Source organism: Protobothrops mucrosquamatus, unplaced genomic scaffold (assembly GCF_001527695.2).
Source record: "Protobothrops mucrosquamatus isolate PMUCROS unplaced genomic scaffold, P.Mucros_1.0 scaffold35, whole genome shotgun sequence".
In the NCBI taxonomy this organism is placed as follows: Eukaryota; Metazoa; Chordata; class Lepidosauria; order Squamata; family Viperidae; genus Protobothrops; species Protobothrops mucrosquamatus.
In genome coordinates this window covers 1,635,628-1,654,913 of record NW_015386419.1, presented here as the reverse complement: position 1 = coordinate 1,654,913, position 19,286 = coordinate 1,635,628, and the positions used below count along the sequence as shown (strand labels likewise).

The window sequence follows — 19,286 nt, the reverse complement described above, 5'->3', positions numbered from 1 at the left end:
CTCAGGGTCCATCAGTCGCCTGGGACGGAACCATCTAGGCGGTTCCGTCTCCCTGCGGCGAGGGGGAGCGGTCCGGAAGTCCATCCTTAGGAGAGAATGATCTGACCATGACAAGGGCTCAACAACTATTTCCCCTACTGTCAGATCATTCTGCCACTGGCCTGAGACAAAAATTAGATCCAGCGTGTGTCCACCCGTGGACACATAAAGATGTTATACAGGACCTACAAAAGAAACCAACTGAGATTTTAATAATTAAAAGGGATGGCAAATAGTAAACCAGAAGAGTGACTTGGGTGTATGGATTTTAATTCAAAAAGTGACTTGGACAATTCTTTTCGCATTTACAAAAGAGATGTGTTATACTTATGAAGGAATTCGTAAGGAGAAAGAAGAAAGAGAAAAGAAGAAGATTCTTCCCATGGGCAAATAGTGACTTAAACCTAAATTGTAATAATACCTACCAATTCTTCCAAAAGGAAACAATGCTAAATGTGTCTCTGCTTTCATCTATTTTAAAATTGCATGTATTTCTATTTGTTACTATGAAGTATGTCCTTTGGGAACCTGAGATACAGTTCTTCAAGCAGATTTTCATTTTACCTTTGATGTTGAACTCTCAACATCTTAGAAGCTGGGAAATATTGTGTTCATCGGGTACTGTGGATGCATCAGGAGTACAAGTCTCAATAACTGGCCAAGAGTCTTTCCTCTCATTTTACTGATTAAGAGTTTATTTTTTTCAGTAGCTATCCTAACATTAAGTTAAAAAGTAGCATTGAATTGTAAGTAAGGTTAACAATTAACACGCCTAACTCAGCTGCTTGAACCATTTTGTATGTCTTAAATAAAATGTCATAAAACATCAACATAAAATAGAGATGAAGCCAATCTTGTTTTCTGTGGTAGACAGTTCCCGAACCTTGGAAAAAAACACCAGCAAAGCCTTCTCTAGTGTTTTACAAAGCATGCTTCAATGATGATCTCAAAAGAAAGACCTCTCCCAAAGACTTTAAAGCTAACTAGACAAATTCACAAAAAGCTTTTGTATAGCTTAGTCTCAAGTGCTGAGAGGGTTAGTCAAAACCAGTCTTTTAAAATGTGCTAAAAAAACATTCATTTTTAAGAATCACAGGTTACCCTTCATAGGTAATTATTAATTAATAATAAATGTGACCACAGCACTGTCAACTGGCTAATTTCTGAAATAATTTTCAAAAGGAGCCTCACAGAAGAGCATTACAGGAGGTCCAAATCACATTTAACCAAGCCATGTGCCTCAGTTGTCAGATGGGCATAATTGATTCACTAGTCTTAGCTGTACAAATGTACTCCTTGACAGTGTTTCTAAGAAGATCTGCAGAGCCACTGTCCCTTGTTAATACCCACATTGGAGCACCTTATCCCATTCCATTTAACTCCGGTTGGGTAGTGAGGGCTTGCTGGGGAGTATTCATATGAGGAAATACACATGCCAGGGAGCCCACACTTGAGTCTTCTGACACATTCAATCATACATGAAAATCTGCTACCCCAAATGGTGGCACATCGGAGTTGTTATTGCTATGAATAGCAATGTTGTTTTGCTGCTATTTTACTTTCCGCGTTACTGCTTCTAGGTCTGCTTTTACCTAGAGTCTTTGAAAATGGAACAGCACAGAGGCCAAATTTGTTAAAATAAGAGAGCATGGTGTGCTTTGCCCAAGTTTTAAAAAAGCCTTATAGATGTTTCCAGTGCCTTATAAATGTTTCCAATTTGTACATATGCTATGTCAATCATTCTTATTCTGTATGCTGGGATTTTTTAGTATACTGCCAAAGGGACTTTTAATGCCATAACAAATTCCTAACATAATCTTCTTTTGACCCCAGAAAATAGGCTATTTGTATCTTTGTATAGTTCTGTGCACTGGCCATGCCTTTGTTGCTTCATATTATGGATAAGTAATGTTGCGGTAGGGCATAGAACACGATTTGTGGCAAGAGGTTTAAATAAGTCATCTAGAGTGGCCACAGAGTCTTCTGCACTTTTCATCATTTGTATAGGAGAGGGTGCTCCAGCCCGTGTAGCTGTTGCCCTTTGTCCTGACTTCGTCTTTGGCTCTCTCTGCTTCAAATATTTCCCTTTTCCCCTTTCCTTTCTCCTTTCCTCCCCTTCCCAAATTACCTTCATGTGCTAGAAGTGGACAAATTCTGTATTGTTTCCTGGTCCTTCATTTGTATTTGCAACCAGCCAACTTACACAAACATTCTAAACTTCTTACGAGACTTCTAATAGGCAGCTTCAGTCCTACCACCTTGACAATAAATCCATAGCTTATGCTATCATATAGCAGAATGTATAAAGAGGACCTGACTGTTAAAGAAAATTACTGTAAATTCTCTAATGATTTATATTTTTCCCATCCAAGGTGGCAAATAGAAAATAAAAATCAGTTCCATATTGGCAACAGTGCACTGTCTTGAATATAAGGTTAACAGAAAGCTCAGACTGTAAGAACACAGAAAGTTGGATTTGAGACCTTTTGTCATTTTAGTTAACAATGCAAGGGTTTAAATAATCTTCAACTGAACTGCTGTCCTGTTTTAATTAAACATTTGCTTCTCCCCATAGTGTCAGCTGAGAAAAGATATTTTCTCAAGGTACTTTCTAATTACTACAGCTAATTGCAAAAGGAAATACACCATTAATGTGTTGACTTGCAATATAATTAAAAACATCATTTAGTGCTCAGCTGAGAGGTACCTTGAAAATATAGGTCCCATTGGAACTTCAGCTACAAAGTTCTTTAGGAGAAATCTTATGGCCACATCTGATGCATCTGAGCTGCATTGGATATATATAGGAATTTTTATTTGGTTTATCTGTTTCCATTATTAAGAAGCAAAAAGAGTGCTAAAATTGCTATTTTTTAATAAATTTCAGCATATGAAATTGAATACGCTGTTTGAAAAATAGTAAAGTATTAAACTAAGGACAAATCATATTGAGGGCTTGTTAGTCTTCTGCTGTTCTCTCCCCTGAAGAATCATTTAAATCAAAGAAAATTTTCCATCTCCTCTTCTCCTTGTAACCAACTAAGAGCCTCAAAATGAGTGTACCGTAGATTACTACATTTTGCTCAATTTGACCGAACTTCATCCCTTCCTATTGCATTAGCTTCGCATCAGGGAAACTTGAGACAATAAATTGATGTTAGGCTACTAAATGCCCTACACCAGTGATGGCAAACCTTTTAGAGACCGAGTGCCCAAAAACTGGCCCTGCCCCCCGCTCCACCCCCACTCTGCCCATCCCCGTCCCGCCTGCCCACAGGGCCATTCATCGCCTCCAGGGCCCACCGCAGATTGCCCAGGCAGCCCAGCAGCGCCATGGTGGCCACGTCCTCTGCCCGCACCCCACAGCATCAACTGTGCGCGATGGGGCGTGAGGGCAGAGTCTTGTCTATGCTGCCTGGCTGCCATGTCCTTGGCTGCGCTGCTCCACGTGGCCCACGCTCGGGGGTGACTCTCCTCCAGGGGGCTGCTGGTGAGCAGGGGGCCACAGGGGAAGGCGAGGCTGGGGCAAAGGCACGTGTGCCCACAGAGAGGGCTCCGAGTGCCACCTCTGGCATGCGTACCATAGGTTCGCCACCACTGCCCTACACTAACACCTTCAATCAGTCTTTTATTCCATGGACTAATCAAGTCACTGGCAAGTGATTACATCCTTCATAATTCCACAAACATTTACAATTGATGTATTCAGAAAAGATAGCTCAGTATCCATATGCATATTTGGAAATGAAACTGTTTCAGTATGGAGGGGGAAAGCAACGTTGCTCTTAAATTCTCAAGACAGTTTGTACATGACTGAGTTTAAATGGTGGCAGCATTGGATTAGAAGCCAGCTTTTACTTCACAGCTTGAAAAGAAAAATCTTAACCTAAAAAAAATCAACATCTGATGCAAGATATAGCATGTTTGCTTTCCCTAACAATGTTTTTCCATCCCAAAATGTCTTCCCTGCAATTTGTCTTTTTGTAAGATTGAACCTTTAAAAAAATTGTAAATGATCGGGTAAAATAATTCCATCTTTAAGATTGCCGAAAAATCAGGAAATGCCAAGCCCAAGGTTACAGGGTCTCATGTTCTCTCCAAAAGGTTATAATTTAAATTTAATATCCTGCATCTCTTCTACTCTCCTCTGCTTCATTTCAGCAAGATATGTTTTCCTGACTATCCCTGCAGAGATTTTACTGTACTATCTATCACTTATATTAGAGTTGCTGCCATCTTCTGCTTCTCGGCTTTTCCTCTTGTACCAAGACTTAGATTCTTTTCCTTTCTAGTAATAAATCAAAGTCAAGAAACTGAAATGGTGGCTTCTTGCACATCATATATATTGGTGCCGGTGCCTGCTCAACACAGAACAACACTGAGCTAAAAGTTTCTATCAGAAACTTCACATTTGCCCCTTGGGACTTGCCCACAGTTCCTACTATTTACCTAAGTCCCTTTTCTGCCACTTCAGTAGCAACATCTCTTCACCCTTCAGTAACCAAGAATATATTTTTGTCCACTTCTTTGCTGTTAACTTTGTTTAGATAATTTCCCTTTTTACTTTGTCATTTTACAACTCTTATTTTTATTGGTTGTGTTGGTATTTTCCCCCTTGCGTCTTGTGACTTTGAAGGATCCAGCAGTAAACTCGCTCCACTCAGGGCCTCATTTATTATGGGGAAAGGCACAATGTGAGTGCTTCCTTAGTTGCCAAAAGCTTTGCGTGATTTAAGTGACAGCGATTGTTCCAGGCCTTCTCAATCTTTAGCAAGGTTATTCACTGTAGCAGTTGCATGGAATGTTTTTATACCTGGGAATATTCTTCCTCCTTCTCCTCCTTCCTATTGCTATTATTGTTTCGGATTAATATTGAAAGTTTAATTTGTATACTATGTTGCTGAATTTTTGGTTTTACTCTTGTGTGCACTCCTAAGAGGCACGGTTTTGAGATGGGCAGCTGTATAGATTATTTAAATAAATAAAATGCCAAGAGGAAGGGATCACACAATGGACTTTGAAAGTATGAGGGCCACAATAGAAAAAGTTTGTCTCCTAGTCCATATTCTTCCAAACTCACATTGGAGTGGAGACCTCACCAGGTTTTCTGACAATGTTCTTGACAAATGGGCAGATTTAACCTTGGCAAAGCAATCCCTAATATGATGCAATGCAGTGCTATTTTGTTTTTGACTCTGTAGGGACTAACCAAGTTGAATGTTATCGTAGCATAGTGGTAGAATGTGGAATGCCAATTTTGAGAATTTATCTTTCTTATAGCAGCTTCCTTGTTCTGTTTGGCTGTCAGATTGTTGCATCTGTAGTACTGACATGCCTCATTCAGCCAATGCAAACTGTTGATTCTGACTTGTTTCCATTTTGTTCTGGTCTCCCCTCTAGCTTCTACCTGTGAATTTTCTGATATTGTGGAACTGTTGCTTCAATCTGGAGCTGACCCTACTCTTCGGGACACAGAAGGATACTTGCCTGAGGAGGTGACAGACTGTAGAGTAATCACCTCTATGCTCCAGGAACACACAGCTGGCAAAGCTTAACTGAAAGACCAAGGAAGTAAAGCCCAAGGCTTTCAGAATGGAACAAAAACTGCAATAAATCCATCCTTCTCCTACGTAGTCTGCACAATGCATAAGGATTGGAATTTGTTGAATGAAAGTGCTTGGTATTATACATATTGCCGAAAAGCCAAAAAGAAAGTAGTGGACTGTGAATCACACAGCACAACCTACTATCTACCATGTGAAAAATAACCTCAGCCATAGTTTGTGACTTGCCATTTGCTTAATAGTCTCCCCTCCCCTTTCTTAAAACCAATAAAAGGGATATATTGAATTTCTGCTATCCTGTCAGATGTAGCTGTAAGAGATGTTCAATTGGATAGATTGCAAGCTACAAGCCTGATACAGCAGGAGTCTTACTTCGCCAGCAGAGGAGTTTCATCATGTATGGAGGCTGCTGAGAAAAAAAGGAACCATACTGAAGCTGAAGTCCTGAGTGTTCCTTCTTAAGAATAAGCCCTAATTAGACACAAGAATAGTGTTGAACTTGCTTTCCCAAATGGATTTAAGGACTAGTTTTTTATTTGCTCAATGCAACTTGTAGGAAAGGAAGACCTACTGCTGGATAGTGGAAAGGAAGATATAAGCCAGTTTATAAAGCTTTTTTTCCAAACTCCCACATTAGTGGCAGTGTTATTATTTATATTTTCTTGAACTCAGAATTAGAAATACTAAGATCTAAGAATAAGGGTGGTGGGCTTTTTTTTCCTTAATCCTAAACTGATTAGCTAAGTAGTTGCTGTGTTGTTAAACTATGAGAACTGATGGGCATGTTAATTGTGTATATCTCTATGTTTCTGGTATAAAAATACTATCCTGCATGATACGAGATATATAAAACATGTTTCTGAAATGTTTCTCTTTTTTCACCTACCATTAAACCAAACTAGTTATACAAAAAGCATCATGACTTTATATTGGACACTACAAAATTTTATCCTGAATTTTTTTTTTTAATCTTGTGGCTATAACTAAAACATTTTTAGAGGAAACATCAACCTAAATGGCTAAAACTCCATGGACAGAAAGGGAAACAAATATTGCAATCCCTAAGCTCGTTAGTCTGCTTCAGAACTGCTGAAAGAGTGTGCATTCTCAGAATGGCTGCATCCAATTTCTGGCTATGTCCTGCTTACACAATTTCTAGTGGGAGCCCTCTGTGTATTCCACATAAAATTAGATGCAGCTCATACTAAACCTTTCAGTTTGGTTTTGAGAGCCACAGCGTTAGCATTTTCATCCATTGAGCTCTCCATCCACCCTGAATAATTCTTTTTTTTTTTTTGCTTTTATTATTTCAAGTTATTTTTTATCATAATTCTCTCTCTGTTTTCCCCACTGAAGAATAGTCATGTTCTTGTCCTTTTCCCTCGAGCAGCCTGGCCTCAACCCTATAGCCTTACGGACTCCATTTTGTAAGTGCCAGTGTTACAAAACTAAAAATTAGAGTCACATGAACACAATCTAAATTTTTCTGCCCTGTGGGAGTTCATTCAATAGACATATGCTGGATTTTTATTTTAGCTTTCATGAAGTCTTCCTATTTCAGGCTGATCCCTCCTGCAACAAAATATACTAATTTTGTGTTTTTTCATTTGGTCCTGCCATGGCCTCTAGAGGTTTTTTTTTTTTAATGCGTAGCATCTTTTACCATGCTCTTTCATCTCCATTATTTCCTTCTGTTACTGGTTGACAGACTCAAAGATATGCCTTCCTCTTCTGAACTTTCCTGCCATATATCTCAGGTCTTTCTCCTAATATCTGGACTTCTCCATCAGTTATGAAAGTCTTCTGTTCTTCCTGCATAAGTTATCCAATTATTGGGGCAGTGGTTATCATCACAAAGGAAACATTCTTCTTTTCAGTGCACATGGTGTGTGCTACAAGCTATCATGCACCAGGTGCCCCCAGGAGAAGTAAGGACCTGTATAAGGATACCCTGTAATTGTTGGGCTGCCTGGAAGTCCCAGTTTTGCTCATCTTCGGCTACACTTTACAAGCATGGTTCATCACATTTGAACCTGATCCTCAAGGTTCAAAGATCAGAAAAATCCATCAGTCATTCTTGCATCAAGAAGCCTCTTTGGTTAGGTAGCAGGTTACAGACAATCTCACTGAAGGTCAATTCTTCAGGCTTTGGTCACTAACACAATTCATCAGTGACACAATTATTTCTGGCTGGAAAGGTCACCTCTGATTCTTTTTCATTTGACACTTTGGGCTTATAGTTGACTCATTGCAGCATCTCAGTAAGCTGAAGTTCCTGGAATTTGGGGAGGCAATCAGTGCTTTTTGGAGGCAAAGCATCCAGATAATATTAAACAATGATTTTTGTACTACATTGACCATATGGTTCGTGGTTGATATGGCACTGATAGGCCTCACATTCCATATTATTCTAGTAATCCCTGCATCTGAAAAATGTTCTTGCAGGCTGCAGCCTTCAGCTATGGTTCTAATCATATATCAATGGGTGTCTTGAAATTGAATTCCTCCCCCTCCTCCCACATGTACGTCTTGAGGTCTTTACCTCAGCAGCAAGTGCAGGATAAATTCCATATATATGATTCCTGTGAAGCAGATATTTACAGTATCTTTTTACTGATTCCCTTTCTGATTGGAGATTGTCACCCCATGATAACATGGATAGCCATGATTCATTCTTCTTTGTGTCTTTTTAAGCCTTATTAAACAATTCCCAATCTTCTCTCTTTCCAACAGCTATACTTCCAGGATCACATTTCTCTTCCCCTTACAGGCTGGAGAATTCCATTCTGCCTTACAAAGAAAAAGAGGTCTTTTCAGAAACCATCCACAATGGCTTCTCATGAAGTTAAATGGTGGGAATTGCATGAAGAAAAAGGAAGAATATCCCAATTCTTCTGCAATGTCATCATATTTTTGCCCTTATATTTAACTAAGCATGCCTTGGCACTTATTTCCATAAGCTTATAGCTTACGTGAATCTCTACTTCTATTTTTCAACATGTGGTACTTCCGTCACTATTAAGGTATTATGTCAAAAGGACTGATTTTCCTCTGTTCCCTGGTATACCTGCTGATTCTTGATTTTGTCCATTATTTTCTCTGGCTTAATTCCAGAGCCTTTTCAGCCCACAGTTACTGCCCTTATTCATCTCTTATTGTGAAAGATACTAGCGGTAGCTGTGATCTTGGCTCACCAACAGGGAGGCTTGTGTGTCTAGCACAGAGATTCTTCCTGTCTCTTAACTTTGACAGATCACTTTTCTCTCAAGTTTGGAAAAGTAATTGCCTTCCACTTGGACAAAATGGCCTTATTCCAAAGAGACCACTATCTATGGTGCAATTTCTCTCCCCAACACTTTTCCAAATGATATTTAGTAAACATCAAGCAGGATGCCTATTTCAGCTTCACACCTACTTTATGACAGTTGTAGCAGCAGTTTGCAGCTTTCTGATTCACCAGGAATGTGCCTATGACTTAAAGATAATCCTTGAGTTACAACTGTACTTGAGCCTGAAATTACGAATATAAATCGCATCATATGAACCGGTCCCAATTTTTTGACAGTTTTTGTGGTAATTGTTAAGGGAATGCCATGGTCATAGAGTGAATCATTTTTTCCCAATGGGCATTTTTGCTGGAGACCAAAGATAAATGCAAGAAACCAGCAAGGATATTGCGAATCGTGACGGTGGGATGCTGCAAACAGCAATAAAAGTGAGCCAAATGCCAAGCACCAATAACACAATGACATGACTGGGAGGGGGGGGCAGTGAAGCTGTTGTAACTTCAAAAACATGTTATAAGTAGTTTTTGGAGGGTCCATCATACCTGAACTGTCATTAAGTGATTGGTCATAAGTCAAGGACTACCTGACTTATGGATTCTGCCTTGCAATTTCATGGAACACATGAACTGGAACTTTTCTTTCGGAGAGGTGCAGAAGTTGGGCTGCTTAGGCTTGCTCTGCATGTACCTCTCCTCTCTTATACAGCCACATTAGCCTTTATTATTATTATTAATAATAATAATAATAATAATAATAATAATAATAATAATAATAATAATAATAATAATAATAATAATAATAATAATAATAATAATAATAAAGTTGGAAGGGACCTTGGAGGTCATCTAGTCCAACCCCCTGCTCAGATAGGAAACCCTATATCAGGGGTGTCAAACTGCCGGCCCGCAAGCCGGACACATCATCCGGAAGCCGTGCCCACCCCATTGCTGGCAATGGCAAAACCGTCCCGATACGTTGCGCAACGTCACGTGACATCGCGAGTTTGACAGGTCTGCCCTATACCATTTCAGACAGATGGCTGTCCAGTCTCTTCTTAAAAACTTCCGGTGTTGGAGCATTCACAGCTTCTGGAGGCAGGTTGTTCCACTGATTAATTGTTCTAACTGTCAGGAAATTCCTTATACCTCAAGAGTGAAGAATTTTTAGTTGCTGCACTTTTTTCCTAATTATTTTTAGCTGCCAAAGCTCACAATAGTGAGAGTGACACTATAATATGCCAATGGAAGGGCTGTGGCCAGAGATTTTTCCTATTTTTCTTAATCCCTGTGGGAAACTTGGCAGTGAATCAGTCATGTTATTTGATATTTTGCTAATAAATTTCAATAGTGCAATCTTGGGAGGGCATACAAGCTACATAATAGTTTTTTTTAAAGTAAATAAAGTACAATCAGAGTTCTGAAAAGGAAAATGAGCACAAATAGTAAAAAAAATCAAATTAAGGCAATAGTAGCAAAATTAAGTCTAAATATATACTCAGTATATATACTCAAGTACATAGTGCACACTAAGTATATAGATCCACCTTCGTAGCACCCGTGATGCCATTTGTTTCCTAATAGCTGAAGTCCTATGAAAAAAGGTTGCCACTTTATATATGTGTGAGTTTAAATCTGATAAAAGAGGGCTGGATACTTGTTTGGAAGAGGGTTTGTAAGTTAATGTCATGAGTCTCCAGAAACAGTACAAGACTCAGCAGATCCAGAAAAGCGTGGACATTGGTATTTATCATATGGGACATTAGCATACAGGTAATCCTCAACTTACAACAGTTCTTTTAGTGACCGAAGTTACAACAGCACTGAAAAAAGTATCTTATGACCGTTTTTCACACTTAGACCATTGCAGCATCCCCAGGGTCACGTGATCAAAATTCAGACGCATGACAACTGACTCATATTTGATGATGATTCTAGTGTCCCCGGGGTCATGGGATCACCTTTTGTGACCTTCTGACAAGCAAAGTCAGTGGGGAAGCCAGATTCAGTTAACCACCGTGTTATTAACTTAACAATGGCAGTGACTTAACAAATATGGCAAGAAAGGTCCTAAAATGGGTCAAACTCACTTAACAAAAAAAAAATTGAGCTCCCTTGTGGTCATAAACTGAGGACTACCTATTTATCTTGCATGATTGGAGACTCTGGCATTTGAATGCCAGGCATTTATTACTTTATTTATTAAATGTTTATGCCACCCATTTCCCCTACAAGACTGAAGAAAAGCAATGAAAAAATGAGAGATCAGAGGCAAGAGAAAAGAAATAAAGAAAAAAAAAAGAAATAAGGAGAAGAGAGGAGCATAAAACGGAGAGGAAATTCCTTAGGAAAACATTGAGCAGAAATCTATGGAAAACAAAGAATAGGGAGAATAAGAGAAAAGAGAGGAAATTTTCCTCCAGCAACTGTTTCCTGTGGTCCAGCATTCCTGCCTTTTTCTGTTCCTTTTCCTGTTTTTCCTGAAAGTGACTTTTCTTTATCCTGTACAAGGGTTCTAATGTACCCAGTCTCCACAATAAGCTAAATCTAAATTTCTAACCGTTCTAAATTATGCCCCACGGAACTTCTAACACAACTCTTGCTGTTCCAAACTACTTTTTAAAACTAATTTCCCTTCAAACAGAAAATATATATATATACTATAGTAACAAGGTTCAATGCCTTACCCTCAGAGCTGCTGGAAAAGTAGCCTAGCCACTTCCCTTGTCTGGATGGACTCTGCACATGTAGATATCATAAATTTAGTTCACCATTCTAGCTATTGCCCTGCCTACTATGCCAGGACTAGCCATCAGCATTGCCGTTCCCTCTCCTTATAGGGGATGGACCATATCTGAGACTGTACAGATTTTACTAGCATACATCTCCATTGAAATCTTTAAGAACATTGTTAAATTCTCTCTGGAAATATTTTAAGAGCGTTGCTACAGGACTGATTTGCAAGCCGGGGGGGGGGGAGAGGTAAAAACAGCAAATGTTGTTAGTAAGAGGTTTTTAAAAAGCATCTTGATAAATCTTACGTTGAGCCTTCACAGTGGTCTTCTAAGTGGAATTGAAGGAGGTTTCCCTTTGCACCCTTCTCAGCCCTTCTCTTTTGTAGTTAGCTCAATGTTTTTGGGAGACGCCAGGCTGGCCCATTTTCCCTTTTGGGATACCTGGGATTTCCTTCCACACCTGTTCTGGAAGGAATGGACCAGTGAAGTAATTGCATTCTTCACTGCCTGATGCTTTTAAAAGGTTATATAATTGATACCTTACTTCCCCTCTCCCCCAAAACTGAGCAAGAAGGACATGTTTCGCCACCGAAAGGAAAATATTTTCGAAATAGTATCGCATCATGCAGAAATGGGCGTTTTAACACTGACTCACTTCTGCAATTCAGCCGACTGTTAGCTGAATGTTCAGTTCCATATTCATTTCATCTTTCATTCCCACCAATTGAAAACATTTGGGCTGTTTCTCATCTCAAGAATGCTAACGCCAAATGTTTGTTATACAACTCGGCCATTGTGTAATTTGGGTTTTTGGTGCAGAGCAATATGAAAGGGATATTAAAAGGTACGGGCACTGCTGCATGGCTGGCAGCTATTTTTACTGCCGTACTGTGGACATCAGTCATCTGCATTGGTCTTGCATTACGGACAGTTTGGCAAAAATGTCAGAATAGGACAGTCGCCTTTCTATGTCCCTTAGACGTATATATGCCACCTTGTCCAGAAGCCAGTGTGCATTTTTGTTTATTTTGTGCTGAAGGTTATCCTTCCCAGCATTTTGTGTTTTGAAGTGGAGTGCTGTCTGATGGACATCTTGTGCATTAAAAAGCACTTGCAAAACAACACATGCTTGATGAGTGCGTTGATGCGAGTGGCAAACAACTGTGCCCATGGCTTTCACAAAGTACATTTGCAGAGCTTAGGATGGATAAGTTTATAGCACTTTAGGACTATTTGTGAGGTTGGAACTCTTCCAAAGAAAAAAAAAGAAAAAGTGAAAAGGCATATATTATTGTTTATAATCTGCTTTATTCAGCCAAACCTTTTCCCCAACAGCCCCCTGGATTGCCGTTTAAATCCTCTGGTGCCTTAAACTACTGATTCTGAAAACAGTTAATGCATATTCAAGCTAAGCTTGGCATCTACTGCAGGAAATCACTTTAATTGAGAAGCATTAAATGTTAAAATGATTAAAATATATAAAGCCAACATGGTGTATATGAAGAGCACAGCTCGCAGCTTCAGAGCGTACCTTGGCTCAGCTTGCCAAAAGCTTGAGCTTCTGAGGCTGATGTAGTGGAAGAATTCCTTAAAATGAAAGCCGGTCCATTTCTTTGGCTTATTATAACCCTGAATGCCTTACAAAAGGCAGCCAGCAAAACTTTAACAGCAGTGTCAGATATGATGTTTTGCTAGCCTTATTTTTACGTTCTTCAGCAGTATTTTGTTCAGAATGACCTTTCACGAGAGAAGGAGGGATGTTCACGTCTATTCCTAATTTTAACACGTGACCACAAGCTTCCCACATTAACTTTCACCTTTTGCAGATGTAAATTTGCCCATTGCAAGCTGCATTTACATAGAAGGGATCATAATTAGAAAGAGGGAAAATAACTCTGATTCTGGGAGGGAGGGGTTAGATGATATTATCCAGTTTTGAACTCAGTTTTCTAACATCTGCCAATAATAAAGAAATGATTGTGTAGATACTTTAAAAAAAAAAAAAAAAAAGCCCAGTAGTTGAATTTTGGGAGAGAAGGGGGGAAAGTCTCCCTTTATTGTCATTGAAATTGACATTTTAAAATATTCCAAATGGTGTTATGCAGGTACCAAAATAAATCCATTCTGAAACTCAAAGTTGTAACAATTGTGATAAAGACTACATTACAATAAGTAAAATGTCTATGGAGATTCTCAGTCATCCAGGACATAGTTATCTCAAAGGTGCTTTGTCACGAGGCTCTCTTGTTTTTCTTTGAAAATGTTTCACTTTTCATCCAAGAAGCTTCTTCAGCTCTGACTGGATGATGGGGAATTGAAGGATTTTTACTCCTTGCAGATAGCTGGTCATTTTCATTCTTTTAGATCAGGGATGTCAAACTGCTGGCCCACAGGCCGGTTGCATCATGTGGAGGCTGTGCCCATCCTAGATCCGGCAATGCAAAAAAAGTTGTGATACATCTCAACGAGTGATGCAGTGAGTTTGACACCCGAGTTTTAGAGAGTCGTTGGGCCACCTGGAAATTTATGTGNGATGATGTCGGATCCCTCCCCCTCTGTTGAGAGAGGGCTGTTCAATTTTGACATAGATGGCCTCTTTGACCCCTCTTTCAAACCAGCAATCCTCTCTGTCCAAAGACTACATTTTGGACCAGCTGTCTACAAAGAATATAAATCCTTCCATTCCCCACCATCCAGTCAGAGCTGAAGAAGCTTCTTGGATGAGAAGCGAAACGTCTTCAAAGAAAAAAAAGAAAATCCAATTGCCTTATGAAAAAGTACTTTGGGATTACAATAAGTAGCATTAACATATATGCAAATATCAAAAGAACAGAGAGAAGCAAGCTGCTCTTTACAAAGTGATCTATGGCCCGCACTGTTCCTCACTCAAACTTTCAATATTGAAGAAAAATTGCTAGTCTCCTTGTTTGGCACACTAATTGGCCCCTGTAAAGAATGTGAAATGGGTCTTGGGAATTCTGTTTTTAGAGTGGCATGTTAAAATACATTCACCTGGATAATTATGATTGATTTTTCTACACGTGTGTGTATATGTGTATATGTGTGTGTCTACATAACGTTTTTCAAATGATGAATAGCATAATGAAAAAAATTGGATATACTGAATTAGAAAAGGCAAAGGCAAAGAACTGAGTTTCAGTATGCTTTAAGCCAGCCAATTGATTATATTACTGCACAAAATACAAAAAGCTTAGATTTCTAAACAGATAGACATATATCATAATTCCAACATATATATTATACTGTGGTAATACATATATTACTACATCGAATTATCAACTGATTACATACATGAGTAATGAAGTCATTTATTATATCCTGTTTAATCGCCCGGTTTTGCCAATCTTTCTCCACATTTTCAGCAGGTGGAAAGCCAGGCTAGGTCAGCACAGGCCGAGTCTTGATCTGCCAATCTCAATGCATGAGCCCTGAAGTTATCAGGAGGCTTGAATGAGTTTGAAGATCACTTATTGCTGGCAGTTGTGTAAGATTTCTTTATACATTCTTACCTGATTTATGAAGTTGGAGAATTTGCTTACATTACATTACAATGTGTGTGTTTGTGTGTAGGACAATATAGATTTCCCTGTCCAACTCTTAGGTGCTACCTCCAGAGTTCTCAAATTTTCTTATCAAATTTCATTTTCAATGTGACAACATTAAAAGATTAAATATGCAGAATAATCACGTTAACTGTATTTAAATGACAGTTACACTTACATTTAGTGAAAATTATTCTGGGTTTTATCCCAGCTTGCTTTTGATTTAGGCTTTGCCTAGTTTGGGGAGAATGGCCCATGGCATGCCCAGCCAATGTCAAATCTGCCCCCTTGCATGAATTCACACACACCTCAGAAAAAAACTGTCTGTAAAGGTTTTGCCAATGAGTTCCAAAAGAAAGTTGAAATAAATTTGATTATTAACAACAGCTGTGTTGTTTTGAGTATTCTGAGCTGTTCTGAAGGCTGCAGTGGGAGTTTTGTTTTCAGATGTATGATTGATATTTTTTTAAATAAAAAAAACACCACATTTCCCCCCAACCATGGCAGCAATAGAGACCAACTACATCTCTGCTGCTGCTGGCTTTCACTAAATAGAGTAATATGGGTGATACAGTGGTGACAGTTACCAAGCTGGCCATTGAGAATTCTGCAGTGCTATTTTTTCTGGGCAAACAAAAGGAAAAAAAACTGCTCACAGACGCAAGCCTGATGAAATATAATATTGTGATGATAAATTTAGATTTCAGGGGATTGAATTACATGTTTGTCAAACGTTCTGTGGATAATCTGTAAAAAGAGGCAATAAATGAAGGTCAAAGATGTACACAAAGGGTGCATATGTATCTTTCTGTACACAGTATTCTGCTTCGGCTTTTAACCCTGTAAATTGTAAATAGAAGAAAATATCACTGCTAATATTATGCCAATAGTTTGGGTTGGCTTGCTGAGCTTTGATGTGTGTTTACCCTCTGTGCATGCTCTATGACCTGCTTAAAGGCTGCATTTATATGTAGGTTTTGCTGGTTTCCATTTGTGTATCTACTGTTGTTATATTAATGTGTCCATGCACGAATAAAGTATAAACTTCAGATGCTTTGTGTTCACAACAAAACACAATTTAAATTTAATGCATGACCCTATCCCAGAGGGCCCAACCAGGCAAATAGGAAATTTAGTGATGACATTTGTTTTCCAAAAATGTTATAGTCTCCAGGTTGACAGCTTCATATTGTAGAGCATTTAGCATTTAGTGCTCATGTGGTATAGCCAGACTGCAGAAAATCTTGGCAACCACTTGATGACAGCAAGGTGCTGAACTTTTTCTGAGCTTTTGTACTTCAAATATAATATGCTTGTATTTGTGTGTGTGTGTGTGTCAGTGTCTGTGTGTAGTTTTCTCTTTCTCTGCGTTAAAATGAATGTTTAATGCAAGACAGAAAAAGGCACATGAACCCTGGAGGCCATTTCATATTTATTTTACATAGAACTTTTGTTGTTGCTGTTGTTTTACATACACGTCATGCCAGCAGACAGAAGGCAAATACCAAGAAACTTGTTGGGTTTTCTTTTTATCCAAAGACACATGGCAATAAATACATTTCTTTCTCTCAAAATGTCACCTTGGAACTGTACAAAATTTGTCAACACAAGGAGATGGTTACAATGGGAGAGAGCAACCTGGGGGAGTTGCAGTAGAGGAGAGAGCTGTAAGAAATGCAGCAGCCTTGCTCTGAAGCTTTCCGAGCTTGAAACAGCCAAACCAAAAGGCAGCTTCACCTTGAGAGAGTTTTTAAATCTTAATCTCCTCTCTGTGCTGACAGATCTACACAGCTGAGAAATGGATGGGAAATCAGAGGAGTTCAGGATGCCTCAGTAGATACCACCCATGCTCTACTTCAGATGCAGAGGAAACCCTCTTTGTCCACGGAATTAGGTCAATATCATTTGTGGTCACTGATCTCTGTTTTCACATTTTATGTTTTATTTTTTACTGTTGGCAGGAAATGCTCTCTGTCTTTTAAAAGGACAATTGAAAAATCCCAGAACTAGAAACAGGCAGGAGACAACTAGTAATGTGCTTTTTTTTTTTCAACTTGAAGTTCAGCCATCATTATCAGAGCTCTACGAGAAGAGAACATAAAATACAATCTAGCAGGTTCTACTAAGCTGAATTTGTTCTCAGATCATGGTTTTCAAGTACTAAAGTGCAGTAAATTAAATAGGAGAGTCATGCCGTTACCCTTGCATCATTTTATAAGTTGCTGTAGAGTTCAGGTATATGTAAAACTCCTAGAAGAGTCTTGCCTAGAAACACCTATTATATAAGGGGCAATATTCTGTAAACTCAGATAAATCTATAGTCATGAGAAATATTAAATGGACATGGGTAGTAAAATGTAGCGATCAATTTGATCCTCTTGGTAGGAAGAGAAAAAAAGTGCTATGATTCTATCTCAGATCAGTTTTGGGCAGACGATATTGTCTGTGTGAAACTATGTTTTTAAATCCTTTTAAAAGGATTTAAATTTAAGTTTTATTAGACTTTTGGGGGCAAAATATAATTTATGCTTAGTACAAAGCATGTCTTAATAGGTAGTTTATTAGTCATTGGGTTGTTATGAAAGATAACATGATGACTTAATGTATACAGAAGTATTCATCTTACAATAAATTCTGCCTAATAGATTAATATCATTGGTTGCAAATAAACTATCTAAACCCACCTTCCCCAACTGGGTATTTTCCTCTAGATGTGTTGGAATGTTCCTCCCATCATCCACAGCCAGCACACCCAATTACAGTGCATGTTGAAGATGACAAAGTGTGGTACTGTAATTCAACACATTGCTGGCTTGGAAGGGGGTGATTTAAAGCAAAGTCTAATGCAGGCATTCTCTAGGGTGTTAAAGATGAAACCAATAAAATCTACCTAATGAAATCTATCTGCCTTATCAGCCTTAGTGCACATATGTCCAAAAGCTCTGTATTGACTTTTCTAGGAATTTTACAAAGAACTGAAAACAAGATCCATGCAGAAGCAAACTGCTGTTAAAAGTTTGTCATTCTTACACATGTGATAGCCTGCTCATCCTTTGCTGCATCAAATCCCTCAGTAAAGAGCAGATTATATCATACAGTAAGGATGGGCAAGTCATTGGGCTGCATGTGGCCATCCAAGCCATTTTATGTTGATCCCAGGGAACCTAGAAATCATGTGATTACAGTGACAAAGAGCCAAGAAAGAGATGGAATTTTCCAAGTGAAAGAATATGTTACTGAACAAGTCTCTCTTAGAATTAACCCTACCCCTCCAATATTTATATTAAGAAACTGTCAACCTCTTCCAAATGAAACACCTGAAATCCCAATCCTGCCCACTGCATTAACTCTGCCTACCTAGCTAGCATAGCTTTTGGCCAATTTGTATTTTTCAAGTAAACTTTGTTTTTTAAAAAGTCACTCCTACAGAGTCTGTAGAAGGTGAGTATTTAAAAGCATTTTAGACTCATGGCAATAAAATTGGCTCTAGATCGTACATAAGTGGTCTATGCTGGAAAAAGAAATCTGCCGTTCTTGGTTCTGGAATGGATTGAGCTATTAAATTTCCCAAATTACTTCTGGCATCTCCAAGATGTGTATTTTTCCTTTGTAAATAGTTGTAATGCATTTAAAGGCACATCTCCATTAAGAACTCCTAAGGTTTCGTCTCCTACAAAAGACCATTGTTTTGGGTACAGCTCTTACCCAAGGCAGATCATCAGTCTGCTGGGCTCAATACTATCCTTAGGTATCTCTCCAGGATTCTGCTGCTGAGCAACCTTGAAACTTTTGCCTTCCAAGCAGGGATACATTCACTGAGCAATAGTCCTTCCCCAGTTTATTTTTTACTGCAGAGTTAACCATTCATTTGTTTTATTTTGATAACAAACAGCTAAAGACAATGCATCAGGGGGTTGGGATTTGGATAATGGAAATTGGGAAGGCTGATGAAAGGTAAAAATGAATGTTCACATTTTTTTTATAAAAAATCATAGGTTGAAGCGGTACTAGGGAGATGTACAGTAGATGTAGACAATATAGAAAACATTGATATAATATTAATTCCAATGGGAGATGTCATTGTTCAATTCTAAATATGTTT

The 19,286-nt window shown here is 38.7% G+C and overlaps 1 protein-coding gene across 1 annotated transcript in view; it reads left to right on the top strand.

Annotated features, from left to right (window-relative positions):
* Positions 1–6,505, top strand: part of ACBD6 (acyl-CoA binding domain containing 6) — a 116,410-nt gene extending 109,905 nt beyond the window's left edge. Inside the window, exon 8 of the mRNA XM_015811271.2 lies at positions 5,440–6,505. Coding sequence (XP_015666757.2) covers positions 5,440–5,594 — 155 coding nt within the window. The 3' untranslated portion in view covers positions 5,595–6,505. The remainder of the gene's footprint in view (positions 1–5,439) is intronic.
* Positions 6,506–19,286: the final 12,781 nt, after the last annotated feature.